This window comes from Thalia democratica, chromosome 7 (assembly GCF_965202585.1).
Source record: "Thalia democratica chromosome 7, ktThaDemo2.hap1.1, whole genome shotgun sequence".
NCBI classification, from domain to species: domain Eukaryota; kingdom Metazoa; phylum Chordata; class Thaliacea; order Salpida; family Salpidae; genus Thalia; species Thalia democratica.
The window spans coordinates 7,334,872-7,351,802 of record NC_139171.1 but is presented as its reverse complement, the minus strand read 5'-3'; the positions used below and the strand labels follow the sequence as shown (position 1 = coordinate 7,351,802).

General features: G+C 27.4%; 1 protein-coding gene across 1 annotated transcript; it reads left to right on the top strand.

Moving 5' to 3' along the window:
• Positions 1–1,199: 1,199 nt before the first annotated feature.
• Positions 1,200–15,641, top strand: LOC145841093 (glutamyl aminopeptidase-like). The gene is made up of 26 exons (XM_082948466.1): positions 1,200–1,250; positions 1,787–1,880; positions 2,083–2,145; positions 2,421–2,551; positions 3,117–3,243; positions 4,999–5,110; positions 5,429–5,576; positions 6,086–6,223; positions 6,464–6,590; positions 6,843–6,906; positions 7,074–7,164; positions 7,841–7,954; positions 8,271–8,405; positions 8,639–8,770; positions 9,163–9,285; positions 9,808–9,949; positions 10,332–10,349; positions 10,726–10,906; positions 11,251–11,407; positions 12,455–12,531; positions 13,293–13,400; positions 13,598–13,681; positions 14,090–14,173; positions 14,511–14,651; positions 15,070–15,151; positions 15,495–15,641. Exons 1-26 carry the CDS (start codon positions 1,200–1,202, stop codon positions 15,639–15,641), a joined length of 2,871 nt encoding a protein of 956 aa, XP_082804592.1.
• The last annotated feature ends 1,290 nt before the right edge of the window (positions 15,642–16,931 follow it).

Below are 16,931 nucleotides of genomic sequence, written 5' to 3'. Positions count from 1 at the left end.
TCCGACTAAAAATTTAAATTATAAAAATTATTTTCAAGTTTCATCAAAACGTTTAATTCTAAAAGTTTTCAAGTTTACGAATTTTTTTAATTAATTATGAATTTATTTTTTCAATAATGAAATACTTTATGGTAAAATACTTTAGATAAATACTTGAGCATGGCATAGAAACAAAGCTTAGTTGACTATGTACATCGTACAAAATCAGAATTAAACATTAAACCCCTAGTTCAAAGAAACAACATGCGAAAGCAAACAACAAAAAATAAAACAAACATGTAGCACAAATGTTTACAATCTGGTAAATAATTACCCGATTCCGGTTGTCGCGTGAATGATAAATCACAAAACAAAATGCGCAAACATCCCTTTGAAGTGAAAAAACAAAAGAGGTTTTGCATTTAAACAGGTTACACGCAGCAAAAATAATAAAAATTGTTTTCGTTCGGCGAACGCTTAACTCGAATGCGTATGGGAAATTAAGTGAATGTTTTTTATTTTTGTGATTTTATTTTGTTCAGTTACATTCTTAAAAGCACATGTGTTTTGCGCTAAAACGCTTTAGAGCGATTTGATAACATGATATGTTTAAGTTGTTTTTGTTTTGTTTTACAAATAAGTGTTCTTCAGTGTTTCTGTTTTTGTTTTCAACTTATTAGCTTGAAACTGTTTTTTTCTGAGTTGAATAAAAACAATTAAATCAACTAAAGTTGATAACTGTTTTTGTTTAAAAATAGTATCATATACAGATTATCCTCTACAACTACTTTTATTTAGATTAGAAATATATTTTTTTGTTGATTATATTTTGTGTTTAAAAAAAACTTGTAGTTTTCTTTTGATTATTTCCAATAACTGACGTTTATTTTTTAATATCAGAGTCGTTTAAAAGAAAATTTATTATAATGACTATAATAGTCTGAAAACTATATATATATTTAATTAAACTAGCACAAAACTAGTTTTTAGTTATAATAGTCTTCTATAACCAATATTCTTAAAGATAGGCACAAAATTATTGTAATATAACAGTATTACTTCTACTCTCTTTGACCTGAACAAATAAACGCTTTTTATTTCACTTTCGTCTTTTTAAAAACGCTTTCAAGAGATAAACGGCAAATTCATATAGAATGACAACGAAAACAAACGGTTTAATTTAAATATTCTTTCAGATTAGATTTATAAAACACTTTTATATGGATAACGAACTAAATTTTGAAGAAAGACATAAAAAGTCCGGATGTGAGGTTAACTATTTATAGTTATATATAAATAATGTACATATAAGTTTAAATTATCATTTTTCTACTTGCTTTAAAATACCTATTTACTTTATAATAAGAAAAATACAAAAGTTTTTAATAACATAAAAAATGTTTATTAAAGTTATTTTCATCTAAGCAAATTAAGCTTTATGAGTTTTTCAAACTGTTTTAAGTTAAAGCCAGAAGTTTTTATTTTTTTTACTTGTTTTAATATCATATTCGTGTTATAAAAACAAAAAGTTTATCCTTTTAGCACTATTCTGTTTGATTATTTGAATGTTTTGACTTTTTGTCTGAACTATTCAAAAGTGAGACTTTTATACTCGCTTCTACTAAACGATGTTTAAATCGTTTATATTATTTAAGAGCTAGAAAATTTAGTTTCAGGCTGAAAACTTATTAACAATTATTAATTAAAGTGTAAATACAACTTTCAGAGTTAGAAATTCTGGGTATTATGCTCACTTTTTGTTAGAACCAGTTTAATTAAACATTATATATACATATATAATTTTCAGAGTTGGAAAGTCTGGGTTTTATGCAGTCTACTTATTAGCGCTGGTTTAGGAGTAGGTCTGGGTGTTGGACTTTCAAACAAGGACGATTGCGAAGGTAGAACTATATTTATCAAACCTGCTTTGTTGTAAATACAAGTTATTTAATTAGAGTTACTGCTTTTATAACAAGATTTATTTAAAATATAGCTTTTAGCTAAATTAAAATATGTCCAATTTGTTTGATTTGTTTGAGGAATTACAAACGCATTCACAAATATCTCGTAAATTCACTTTATGAATATTATAAATTTTAACAGTAATACCAGATAGCAAACCGACAACAGTTAAACCAGTTACTACAACAACTGAAAAACCTCAAGGTATGCTCTATGATGTTTTTATTGTACATAAAATTTTATTTAAAAAACTGGTAAAAACTGTATACTAGTTATACTAGTAACAAAAAAACTGATTAGTCTTTTTAAATTATTATTTAAATTAGTCAAATAACGACTAAATGTAATTATAAGTTGAATAGCTTGTTTTTTACTAGATGAAACATCAAAGTTATTTACGTAAACAAAAAAAAATGCTATTATTTTCTGACTCAGTTTTTATAATTTGTTCTGTTATTTCAAACTTTTTGTTGTCACAGGTGACGGTCCATGGACAACGTTCAGGCTACCGAAAAACGTGGTCCCGTTCCACTATGCCCTGACACTGAGGCCCAATGTGGACACTGAAAGTTACACGGGTTCAAATGTTATGGACGTTGAAGTTAATGAGGTTTGTTTGAAAATGTAAAAATATACTGGGTATTTGTTTTTATATTAGTTTAAATAATTAAAAAACTTTTTTAGTTGAAACGAATTAAAGAATTAAATTACTAGATTTAAAACATATAAGGGATTCTATTTACTTTTAACTATATGTTTTTAATACTTTCACCATAAAGTATTTATTCTGTAGTAAAATAATTTATGGTGTTAGATTGGTTATCTTAGCTAAGTTAAAATAAAACAAAGCTGTCAGAGCTGCTTTTATTTAATATAGCTAAATAATCTCTTTTTAGTCTACAATTTATAAGCAATACGAACTTTTACATAACTTGAGCAATTTATACATCTTAAAATCAAAAGTACATATAAAATTACTAATACGGTTATTAAGCATCCACAATGTTTGACAAAAGTAACACAGTTAGTATGTGTACTGCTTCTTCAAAACTTAGAGAATACTTTTCGCCGTAGTTGAAATAACTTCAACATTTTCCGCAAAAAACAACATACGTATTACTCATTTTGACGCTGGAGTTAAAAAACTTCAAAGTCTTAATTTTATATTTTAATAGGAAACACCGTACATACTGTTCCATGTTGATGCCGGAGTTGAAATAAAATCAACTTCAATCCACCTCGTTACATTGTCAGGTGAGGAAGAAAGTTTGGAGGAAGTAAAGAAGACGAGGGAGTTTAGGTAATAATGATTTTATTAATACTGTTTATTTATTAAATGCTCCTCAACTTTTTTTTATTTTTTTTTTATGATATGCTGTTTTGATGTTCTATACATTTTTAATGTAAGTATTAAAATATACAACTTCTATCAATTTAATTATTTTTTTTAACGTGTGTAAGGCGTAAATTAGGTATAAAGCACTAGGTGACAGCGCGTAATGACGTCACTATGTGGTTTGGAAGGTTTGGTATTTTTTATTTATGGATTTATTGTTTTCAGGTATGGGGAATACGAATACTGGGTGTTGGAGGCCCCTAATCTTTCTATTACCAGTGACGACGGTAAGTTTTTATCCGATATTAGTCAAACGCAGTTGTTTTTAACATTAACTAGTAAATAAAAAACTAGCTTACTTTGAAACAAAATCTTTTTTTAGTGAGAAGTTTTAAAACTACTGAAAAATATAAAAATAAAGTTTGAGTTGTGTTTGGTAGTTTTGATAGTTAAGAAGTGAAAACATAATTAGTTTCAGCAAGAATTTTTACTTTAATAAGAACATATGAAGAGGAGAAAATTATAATAAGCTGTTGTTTTCTAAACCACGTAATATTAATAAAATACAGTTTATTCTGTTAACATCAAATGACTTAAAAAACTTTGTAGTGGTATACCTATCAATAATAAGTTGTTTTTAACTGGTTTTCCAAAGTATAAACTTTTTTTATATTTTTAAATTTTATATCTAAATTTTATATCCTTTTTTTTTCTAAATTGAATTTCACAACTTACTTAGGTTAAATTATATAAAACATTTATGTAAATTATAAAGCTTTGTTATGTTCTTTTGGTGTTTTTTTTAGTGTAATCAGGAAAAAAATAAATATTGTTTAATATTAAGTATAAACGATTTAATGTAAACTGATTTTTTTAATAATCTGCTTAATTGAGTATACTAATTAAACATGAGTAACACATATACGTCTACCGTAAAATAGATTCTAAAATTAAAACAAAAAAATATCAATAAATTTATATACTGCTATATACCACTTTTCTAAACTGTTACATAACATATTTTCAAAAACAATATATAAAACAGATTAAACCTAATAACGCTTTTGAACTTCAATCTTTTTGTTTGCTATCAAGTTTATTGCTTTTTGGCGGTAAAACACATCTGAATAAACAAATCGTAAAATATTACATTATTAAGCAGAAATTTGTTATTTCAAATTGACGGGTTGAAATGTAAAGTTACATCATAATTAAATTATTTTTTAGAAATTTTGAGCAGCTTTAAGTTTAGTTACGCTACCAGTTTATCAAACAATAGTTTTAATAGCTAGTAAAGTTTGTATTAGTATTTTATAATAACAAAACATCTTGAAATCATCTTGAAAACTTTATAATATAAGAACACTTTAAAACTTGTTGATTACAGTCTAGTTTTAATATAAAATATTAATAAATTTAACTTTTTGTAAATTAATAGTTCGGCAAAAAGTGCAGTTTTCTATAAAAGACTATAAAAACTTGTTACTAATAGTTATTACTCACAACAGACGATAAGTTAGAGTAAAAATGTGCTGAAAAAATCATGAGTTATAGTAATAAAAGTATTAGGACTGAAACTTAGGATATAAGCAAAAACTTAAGCAACATCATAAAAAAATATTAGGTTTTCACTTCCAAGAATTAAACATAAAACCAATAAAAAAATTGTTTTACTTATAATCATTATTTACATTTTTTGTAATACTTAACTAAATATTTACATCCAGACAACAAGTTCTATAGAGTGAGTGTCGAATTTTCCGGATCCCTGGTTGGTAAAATAGTGGGATTGTATCTATCAACATACATGGATCCGATATCTAACGAAATGAAGTCAGTTTACATCAAACATTTCGTTAAAGTTATTTAAATTATTTCTCGTCTTAACTTATTGTATATAAACGATATTTACAAATAACTTTTGGAGCACAAAAAGAAATAATGAAACATTGTTTACGAAAATTTTGATTAAGCTTAACCTAGAATAAAACTAAATACAATATCTTAAATAAGTTACTATCAGATCTATATTTGGAAGCGATATGGATTCCACTGTCGCAAGTAACTCTTAAACTTGTGTTTTATAATTTATCTGAGAAATAACTAATCATAAACATAACTATCAACTAACAAATTAATTTATTATTTTAGATCTATAGTTGGAAGTGACATGGAACCCACTGACGCCAGAAAAGCTTACCCGTGTTTCGACGAACCAGCACTTAAAGTTGAGTACACAACAGTTATCGAGCATCAGAATAAGTACAATGCACTCTCCAATATGGACATTAAGGTTGGTGTATTTTGAGAATTTATATAAATGTGGTGAAATAACATACGCGTTAAGTTACTAGAATAAGTACAATGCACTATCTAAAATGGATACTAAGGTTTGAATAAACAACGGAATACATAAAAGGATAAAAAACTAAACTTGGAAACAATATAATAGTCACCTCTTCTGCTATACTTTAAATTGTAGGTTTTATGTCTCAAAGAAATTATTGCATTACGTGTTTAAGAGTTATGTAAAAAGGAGTTATTGTAGTTCATTTTGGAAATTACAAATCGTTAACATGTTTCATAATGTTAACGATTTTAAAAAACAAACATTCAGATGGTTAGCTTTTCATTAATCTTTAATAAAATTAAGAAAATCTGTTTTAAAGCTTTTTATTAACGTTTTTCAAATTAGTTAAAATTCTTTATCAAACAGGGAAAACCAGAAGACATTGGGTTTTATTTTTGTTACTTTTATAAAAAATGCACTAGTACACTAAAGCTTAAAAATTAATGTATGCTTTACAGGGGGACCCGGAGGATATTGGAGACGGGTGGACAAGAACTTCTTTTAACAAATCACCGAAAATGTCAACTTATCTCGGTTGTTTTGTGGTATCAGAGTTCGGGTACCTTGAAAAACGAAGCGATAAAAACAACATTCCTGTTAGATATATGTTTATTTGTTTATGTTTAGTTTTATGCGTTTACGTCTTGAAAAAGTTACCAAAGATGTCGACTGATATCGGTGGTTGCTTTATCGTTTTATAATTTGTGTATATTTTTAACTCACAAAGATACTATCTAAAAAACAAAATAAACCTTTTGTTACTTTATAAGAGATCTCATTCTATACAAAAAAAAAAACAAAAGAACGTATTTACTCAATGTGGTAAATTTTTTCAGTTACGAGTTTACCTTCCAAAGTACCAAATAGCAGCCGGTCAGGCAAATTACTCATTAGAAGTTTTGAAAAAAGCTTTTGACTATTACGAGAACAGATTTGATATAGATTTCGCTTTACCTAAAATGGGTGAGTTTTTGTATTTGAAATTCATAAGCAAGGTAATGAAGAAATATATTAGACCTTTTTTCGCAAATCTATATATTTGTTACCTTATTCTAAACTTTAGCTTTCTTAAAAGCTTTTCTGGTTTTTTCAAGTCTACTAAAAGTGTTAATGTCAAAACAAAACATACATTATGGTGACCTTTTCCAATAAAAAAAAGTGTTTTGGCCTACAAAAATGAAATGCTCGAAATCAGTAGCGTATACTTTTATGCAGATATGATAGCGATCCCGAATTTTGGTACTGGAGCCATGGAAAACTGGGGACTCATCACTTACAGGTAACTATTAGTTACACACAGTACAAGTTTACACTATACAAGTGTATAAATTACATTACAAGTAAATACTCGTCATGTGTATGATGTTTACAAATCATTACTTACACTAAGTAAGTTATTGTTTACAGGTATTTAACAAATCATTAAACCTGAATAATAACTTACAGGGAGACTAATTTGCTGTATGACGAGGAAAACTCTTCGACTGGAGGAAAGCAAAGAGTAGCCCAAGTCGTCGCCCATGAGCTTGTGCATCAGGTTGATATTATTTTACTGCAATATATTGTACATTAACGCTTTATGAGAGTACGAGCAGTAGGGTTTAGACTTGGTAAAAAGCAGTGTTAAACTACCCAATAATTTGTAGGACTTGAACTAATTATGAAAGAAGATAAATTATTAAGAGAATAACTCGAAACCGCTCAAGTCGCATACGATCTTGTTAAGCAGGCAATTAAAATAATAATTGATGAGGGACAAAGGAAATATTTTATGAATTACATAATTATTTTGTAAAGAAACTTTCAAAAATACTTAAGATGTTACCCTGTTATTATATATTGATATAATAGTATGATAATATGATTGTGGTTCATTTGCTTGTTCATAAGTTAATTAAATAAAAGTGTTTTATATAATACAGTTACTTTATAATATTTTCATTTTAATTTAAAGTGGTTTAGAAACTTGATTACACTGGACTAATGAGATAGTGTCTAGTTGAACGAACTTTTCCTTTTTATATACATAAAAAAAACATTTGCTTGTTAGACTTAGTACCAATGAACTGATAAATTAGTAAACTAAGAGTTTATTTTTAATGGTTTGGTGGTTTCCAGACTTTGTAGCTGTAGACTGGTGGTAATATATTTGGTTGGACAAGGGTTTTAATTAGTGTTGAAAAATTTATATAAAAATTCTTATTTTCTTTTAGTGGTTTGGAGACCTGGTAACTATGGATTGGTGGGATAATATTTGGTTGAACGAGGGTTTCGCTTCTTTCTTTGAATACGAAGGTCAAGAAGCCAACGAACCTACATGGGATATTGTTAGTTGCTGGTGTGATTTAAAGCTTTTATAAAATTATTTATGGAATGTTTTCAATCAGAATACTTTTAGTTGTAATTTAAAACTTCATATTTTTAAACTCGTACTATATCTTCTATTAAAGTTCATGAAACTTGGAACAACTGAATGTTTTAGTTTTAAAAGACTTAAGTACTTATCAATTATGACGTACTTTTCAGCAAAAATTAAAATAAAAAACTGCCAAACCACAAAACTTGTAATAGTCAGTTCTATATATCACAGCCATACAGCTTGTATTTATATGAAACAAACTAAGATGTATTTTAATTTTACAGCCGAATCACTTTATAATTGACGATGAACAGCCAGTACTGTCAATTGATTCAACAGTAACCACGCATCCAATAGTGGCTGAAGTCAGCAGCCCAAGCGAAATAACATCTTTGTTCGATACTATCTCGTATTCAAAAGTGAGTAAGTTGTATATAAAAACCAAGTTTGGTAGTGTTTTTTGATGAGGTAGTTATACTAAAACGTAAGATTAAGTATATGAAAAATCGACTTTGTGTTCAAACAAAACGTATGTCTTTTTAAATTAGACAAAAAAGTTTGAAAATAATTTTTTATTGTAACACTTAATTTATTAAAACTACAAAAACAAACATTTTTACGCTGCTTTACAATATTAATATTTTCCAAACAGGGAGCTTGCTTCTTGAGATTGATGCAACAATCGTTGGGAGACGATGTCTTCATTGGAGCTCTTAAGTACTATCTGCAAAAACGAAAATTTACAAGTTGCAATCACTACGATCTGTTAGACGATATGCAAGAAGTAATTGTTTTGTTTTACTTAGTTACAATTAGTGTTACATTTTTATCGTGTTTTATTATGTTTTATTACTTGCAAAAAGTCAACTTACTACGGCCTGTTAGGTGAAATGTTTGTATTATTCAGTTTTGTATAAGATCATTTTTTGAAATAACTAAAATAATCGATCATCAAAAATAAAAGCTTAAAGACTATAAGGCTAAAATAATAAAAACATGTTGACTTTATGTAATTTAAAATAGTAAGGACTGTTTATATAAAGTTTTCACATTTAGTCAGATTGAATTTACATCAACGCTTAATTTCATTTATGTATTTGCACTTACAACGACATGTTTTGGTCAAAATTATCAGAATAAAAAAGGTTTATTTCGAAATCATATAACTATTCACAGTACATGGACACAAACAGTATAGATGTAGCCTTAAGAGATGAATATTTGCCGTGGTTGGAACAGTTAGGATACCCAGTAATTAATGTGGTTTCTAAACCCGGTGGTGGATTCCAAGCTACTCAGGTACTATTTTGTATAAATATTGGTATATTTCCAGTGTATGTATAAATTACAATACTCATTAGTTAATCAGGTTATAAACTTGCTGGATTCCAAGCTACTCGAGTTTTATTTATATTCAGCTTTATAATAAAACAGAACTTTAGAAGGATATATTTATAAAATTGTGCAAAATATTTTGTTTTTACTGTGTATTAAAAAATTCGAGGAACAGAAATGTTACGAATTGTCAAATCATTGTTTACAAGTAAAAAAGCTTAACTAGATGCAATTTTATGAATTTTTTCTATTGGTAATTTTTGCTGTAGCTTAAGTATATCAAGTTTTGATCAACGTAGTTTAGTGAACAAGTAGAAAAGTCTAAAACTGGTTGGCAACATGAATTGCATACCTTACCAACAAAAACAATTATAAAAACTATTTACAGCAAGTTAAAACTTTTCATTTGTTAATTACTGAAAACGTAGTTACATACAAATACTTATAAGTAAAGTGGTAACAAGATACCTTATTCATTTTCAACAGAAAATATTTCTCACGGACTCGACAGTGGATGTTAGCACCTTACCTGAGACAATGTGGAATTACAAGTGGAAAGTCGATCTGACATATATAACAAGCGACGATTCAACCGTACAAACTAAAGTGCTAGAACTTAATAATGATGGTTGGTTTATTAGATTTTATAACTTTTTATAAAACTTTTGTAAGTCAATTAGGCATATATAACAAGTGACGATTCAAATGTGCAAAAAAAAGTGCTTATACTAAATAACGATGGTAAGTTTTGTAAGATAGTGATATATATTATCTATCGTTCATTTTTAAGGTTTTATTTAACATGTCAACATTTATTAGTGGGTTATAATATAAAGCAAACAAAAAAAACTAGTGAATTAGTTTGAAAGTCCTTTCATTTCGCAGCTAATTTACAAATACCATCTAAATTATTATAAACAAGAATAACTATGCTTTCAAGTAATTTAAGCTTTAAAATGTAATTCTGTCTTAACATTTTCATATTATATGTTTTCAAATATTATACGCAGCCGGTGTGGAGTTACCAGGTTAGTTATCTTTTAATAAATTTATTGTAAGTCAATTAGGCATATATTACAAGTGACGACTCAATTGTACAAAAATTGCTTGTAACAAATAACGATGGTAAGTTTTGTAAGATAGTGTATATTTAACTTACATAGCATCTATCGTATCATTGTTAAGGTTTTATTTAACTTGTAAACATGTATTTGTAGGTTGTAATTTATAACAAACAAAAAAACTAGCGAATCAGTTTGAAAATCGTTTCATTTCGCAGCTAATGTACATGTACCACCTACATCATTGTAAACAAGAATAACTATGCTTTCAAATAATTTAAGCTTTAAAATGTAATTCTATCTCAATATCTTTTACTTGTTTTCAAATATATTTTTTACACAGCCGGTGTGGAGCTACCGGCAGCAACCTGGATAAAATTGAATCCAGGTCAGAAAGGTTACTACAGGGTGAAGTACGATTCTGCAATGTGGGCAACAATATCCGCACAACTGCAAACTGATTTATCTGTTTTCAGCGAAGTGGATCGTTCGAATCTGCTTGATGACGCTTTCGATCTCGCAACGTTGGTTTATTTTTATATTCTTAACTTAATATTTCAAAATTAATGATGGTTGTTAAAACTTCCTATATTAGATTATCTACATCATTTTTTATGAAATATATCAGATGACGCCTTCAGTGTTTCGACGTTAGAGGTTTTGTTATTAGTAAGCTTCTTACTTTACACTTTGCTTGTCATCTTTGGAACGTCGTTGACAACAAAATATTAATGTAAAGTAGTACATTTGAGTTGTGTTTTTTGTTTTCATGCTAAAAAAATTTTCAAGCTATTGTACGGTCGATTTTAAAATATTTTTTGAACATTTTTCTGAGGAAAAGTCATAAATCAAATATTTTTCGTTATAGAGCAAAGTTGATAACATACACACAAGCGTTGGACATGACGAAATATTTGGATGCTGAGAGAAGTTACTACGCTTGGGACTCCTTCAGTAGTGGAAGCTCCTACATTAGGGTGATGCTGGAAAATTCTGGAAACACTGAACTTTACGAGAAATTTAAAGTTTGTTCATTTCGGTTTCTAACACGTAGCTAGTGTGACAGCTTATATGTCCTGGACATGACATTAAACTGTATCCTGGTGAATGACTCGATAACCGGAAGGTTTTTCACACACCAGGTCCCTGAACCAAGTGTTTGAGCAGTTTTTTTCGTCCAATAAACAAAATATATGAAACTTGAACGTTCAGCTATTTAAAGATTCAATCAAGGCGTATAATTATAAAAATTAAAGAGTATTAACCGTTAATAGTGTAGAATTAGTGAAACACTTTTCGAAATGTGACAAAATAGAGCTACACTAAGTTTTAGTCCTTTTCTAATCAACCAAAACAGTTTATTGCTTTAATTTTAAATAGCTTTTAGAACCAACCTATAAACGGTCTTAATAAAAAACATACTAAACAATTAAATGTAGCCAGAATTTACATATTATTATTATAACAAAAATTATGTTATTACTTTATTTCTGTAAGCTTTAATATTAGTTTTTATTTTTTGCTCTGCACCACTTAACTTGAATATTTTGTAGTTAACCTTGAACACATTGTTTACTGTGACCATTATTTTTCGAAAAATACTCAAAAAATTAACATAATAACCATTAAATTGAATAAACAGTGTTGTGTTTGTACATTTTACAAGTTAGCGTCATTGTACCAACATGTTTTTTCACACAAAACTTAATCTGCAAACGTAATGTTGATTTAAAGTTAAACTTCTATGACTTATATTCCCGTAAACAATGTAACGTTATCAAGCTTTAAAATATGTTTTTGAATTTTTGTCAGAACAATTTGTAACATATCTGACTGACAAGTAGTATGTTAGTCAAATTAACGCCACTTTCAAGTCAAGTTAAACCTTTTCTTTAAATTTCAAAGTAACAGAAAGCAAACTTCAATAAAAACAAAAAAATGAGAATGATCAATATTCTTTTAGATCAATTACAAATTTATGATAACGTTAATTGATTATATATAAAACAATTAACTTTTGTGTATTTTAAGCTTATGTTAACTATTTTCAATTTTACAAATTAACTTTTCAGATTTATTACGAGGCAAAAACGAGACCAGCAGCCGACGAATTGGGATGGGACACAACGCAAGGAACTCATAACGAAAAGTAAGATTTTAATGCAATTGATATAAAAATGTAAAATATTGGGATGGGACACAACGCAAGGAACTCATAATGAAAAGTAAGATTTTAATATAGTTGATATAAAAATGTAAAATAATTTGACTAGTATATTGGGATGGGATACAACGCAAGGAAGTCATAACGAAAAGTAACTTATAAAAACTTATATAATATTTAATTTTTATACAAAATTGTTTTGGCATTCACGCAATAAGCTCATGACGAAAACTAAATCATGAATCGTTTTAAATAATAAGTTGTTCTGTGTACAGAATTGTTTTTAGTAAAAATTTGGGTTGGGATAAAACACAAGAAATTCAAAATAAAAAAGTAAGAAATTATTTTAAAAGGCTAAAAAGCTAATAACAGAATTAAAAACAATTTGAATATTAGTATTTTAATGTAGTTAGTGGTTAGTTCGTTACGAAATCAACTATAGTTTTCAAACCTTGTTTAGTACATATGTTATTGTCAAAAAAACAAAAAAACTCAAGTTTGTTTACGAATAAAGTTCTGTAATTAGTTGCATGTTTTAAAATCAGTACTGTTCGGATACTACGTCATAAAGCGTTGAGCAGATTGTTCTACTATTGTACAAATTAAAAGTTTTAAATGCTACCTTATGAAACTATTGCCATGATTCCGTACTTGTTTAATAAACTTCTTCAAAAAAAGTCATACATAACATTTCAACCTATTTAACTAGTATATATACACTAACATAACTTTTTTTTTTGTTTTAGATTGAACCGCTACACAATACAAGCATTAGCACTAAGATACGGAAACACTGACTCGCTTGATTATGCGGTTGACGAATTTCAAAAGTGGATAGACGACCAAAGTTATGTGTAAGTTAAATTTAAAGTTATTTTACATATATTAATAGTTTATTAAAATAATCTAGCCAAAAATGCATTTAAAATTGACTGAGAAACTATAATATAGATTAAGCACTGACTTGTAGTGTGCAAAAACAATAATTAATGTAACATACATTGCTTATATTCCTACAAAAGTTATTAATGTTATTTGTTATATTTTATAGCCTTCCTCCAGATACCAGATCTTTGATATATAGATACGGAATTTCAGGAACTGGACCAGCAGAATGGAACATTATGCTTGAAAGGTAAAATACGTAAATAAATATATGTAGAAATAGTTTATTAACTTTTTATATAGTCTGTCTTTATAATAAAATTAATCATTAAATGTAATACTGGATAGGTAAAAGTGTATACAGCTTTAAAGTTATCTACATGTATTAGAAATTTTGTACATACTTGGTACGTTATGCTTCAACTATAAAAATTTAATAATTGTTTTTTTACCAAAATTACTACACTTTTATGATAAAATTAATTCTAACATTAACAAAATAAAACTACATTCTGAAACTAGAGATGAACAAAAAACACTCTCGATTGTAATAAGTAAAAATCATTGTATATATAATTTTTTACGAAAAATATAATCAAGACTAAACTTAAGTTTATATATTTCATTAAACATGTTGAGTAACAAATTGCATTCTCAGATACAAAGTAGAATTGAGCGCTAACGAGAAAAGCAACTTATTGAGGGGACTCACCTCAACCGAAGATATTCAATTAATTGACAAGTGAGTGACTATTTCTAAAATACAAGAAATGGCAAGCTTACTATACACATAAACATGAAAATTCTAATATTATAATTTTTGTCAGTTTTTAGCTCCCAGGTTAGCTTTACTAATTAGCAATTAAACAACACTAAAATAAATAACTTTTATTTTGAATTTGAACTAATTTTACTTCTAAAGTATTTTCGATCTACGCAAAAATAAAGTTCTTATGAGATATAAAATACACTTAATAAACTTTTCTTCATGAAAGTGTTACAGACTTCTTGAAATATCTAAAGCTTATTTGTAATTAAGTTCAAACATGTTTTACAAGTTATTAATATAAACACTACAGGTTCCTCGATTTATGTAAGGACGAATCGGTGATCAAATCTCAGGATTTCTTCACTGCAATCAACTACGTATCTTACACACAAGTAGGAAACAGGATGGCCTGGGAATGGACCCAACTCAACTGGGAATACATGGTTGACCGGTAATAACAGTTTTGACAAATTACTGTACATATACATGACTTAATATATAAGTTACAATGTAATTTGATTAACTACATTTTTTTTCAAAATGAACCTAACTCAACTGGGAATATATGGTTGATCGGTTAGAGTTTAAAAGAAAAAATAATTTTTGTAGTCTATTAAATGCTATAAGCTTATTAATCTGGTAACGATATTTGCAAAGAGTCAATTTAAAATACAAAGGTGGTCGGTGAGAATAAGATTTCATTGTTTTAGAAGAGTCTATAAAATCGTGCTGAAAATTAAGTCAATAAACTGTACCAATGCACGCTAGGAATTTTAGACAGAAGTTTTGACATATTTCTATACTTATTTTTTTACATAATTTGATTTTCTGCTGGAAATTTTGAAACTAATCAATTTTGTTTTTTACAGATTCGGAATTGCAGACAGAAGTTTTGGAAGGCTCGTTCCTTACATTGCAGATGAATGGAACACAGAACTGCAATTGTGGGAGGTATTAATATTTAAACATTTTTTTGAAATCAAACAGTTAATGTTACTTTTACTATATATATATTAAACAACTTTTCAAACAAAGTAACAGCATGTATTACACTCAAATGTATGTTGGCAGTACTAAACGTTGTTTAAGTAAAGTCATAACAAAAAAAAACTCTAACTAATATTAACTATCTTAAGGAAATAGTACCACCAGTTATTACGAATTTTAAACATTATAATCTTATTCACAGTTAAAAAATTTCTTGAGTATTGTTATGGTCAAAATGACCAAATGTCTAAACTCAAAAACACAATATAATACTCTGGTTATAAAAAATTCAACTATTATTTCACAGTTGGAGAGCTTCTTCGAAAGGTATCCGGAAGCAGGTGCCGGAGAATCAGGAAGAGCTACCTGCATCAACGCGATCAAGGAAAACATACAGTGGGTTGACAGTAACATCGATGAAATATCTAACTGGTTTGATACCAACACACCATAAATTAAAATATCGTTTCTTTATCTTTCGTTTTCCACTAAACAAGTTAATAATAATGTTTGCATGCATACTTTTTACTATTAAAGAAAATACAGAATGGGTTCATAGTAACATAAATCAAACTGTTTTAATACTAACACGCTATGACTTGTAAAATATTGTTTCAACAGTTTTTTTTTACCTTTTCAACCTTCATAATATAACATGCAAGTAACACTTTTTTTAACTTTCTTATACAATCAAAAACAAAAAATATTTTAAAAATAAATTTATATTTAGTTTGATACTAGTGTAACATAAAGTTGTTATATATAATTTTGTTTATCTATCCGTACTGTATGTTTTTTGTACTTTTTAATTTTGCTTTACTTGATTTTATTTTGTACTTTTTCGACTTCATTGAAATAACTTTATACGTGTGTATTTGTTTTTTTTTCCATTTTTTATAATTCTTTATAACTTAAACTTTAGGTTTTTCGAAAAGTCTTTCAAAGAAATATTTAACTTTTCAATAAAAGATGTTTTGTGTTTTTTTTATAATGCAGATTTTTTAATTTAAACTTTAAAATATTTATAATAATAAGTCATAAAAATGAGTCAAATTCGATAAATAATGATTATGTAAACATTAAAAACAAAATGCTTTGCTACTGTTTGTTTTATCTGTTTACTTTTATGTAAAAGGCTGTTAAAAATTAATTTAGTGGTAATGACTGTCATGTATTTTTTGTTTGATGATAAGGAAGTAAATAAAGTAAATATTTTCATTTATGACACTAATGTGGTTTTTGTAATTGAAACTTTCCGTTTTACTAAAACAAAAAAAATAAATCGATTAGTTTTAAAAAAACATATTCGAATTGTTATAATATAAACTCTATTTTGTGCTTTACTTGAATATTTTAGATTTGATTTCAAAACTAACTGGCTTAACTTAAGAAACATGTATTCTTAAATATAGTTCAAACGACAAATTAAAAAGATTTCAACAGCTTAAATTATTTTTAATACCGTTGAAATAGAACTTTTAAATATGTTATCAAGAAAGTTAGTCCTTGTTAGGTAAATTAAGTCTAGGTAAAATTGTATCAACTACATTTGAGCAATTCCTTATTCAAAAGATAAAGTAATCTTAATAACAGTTGTAGTTATAAACGTTGTGTTCTCGGAACTTGTTACAAACAAATTATTCACTCAAGACTTAATTACACGTTAACTCGTAATCGTTATGCATACGTCTATCAAACGTGTTAATTAAGGATGGGCGACAGGTTCTAGTTACCAACCGATAAG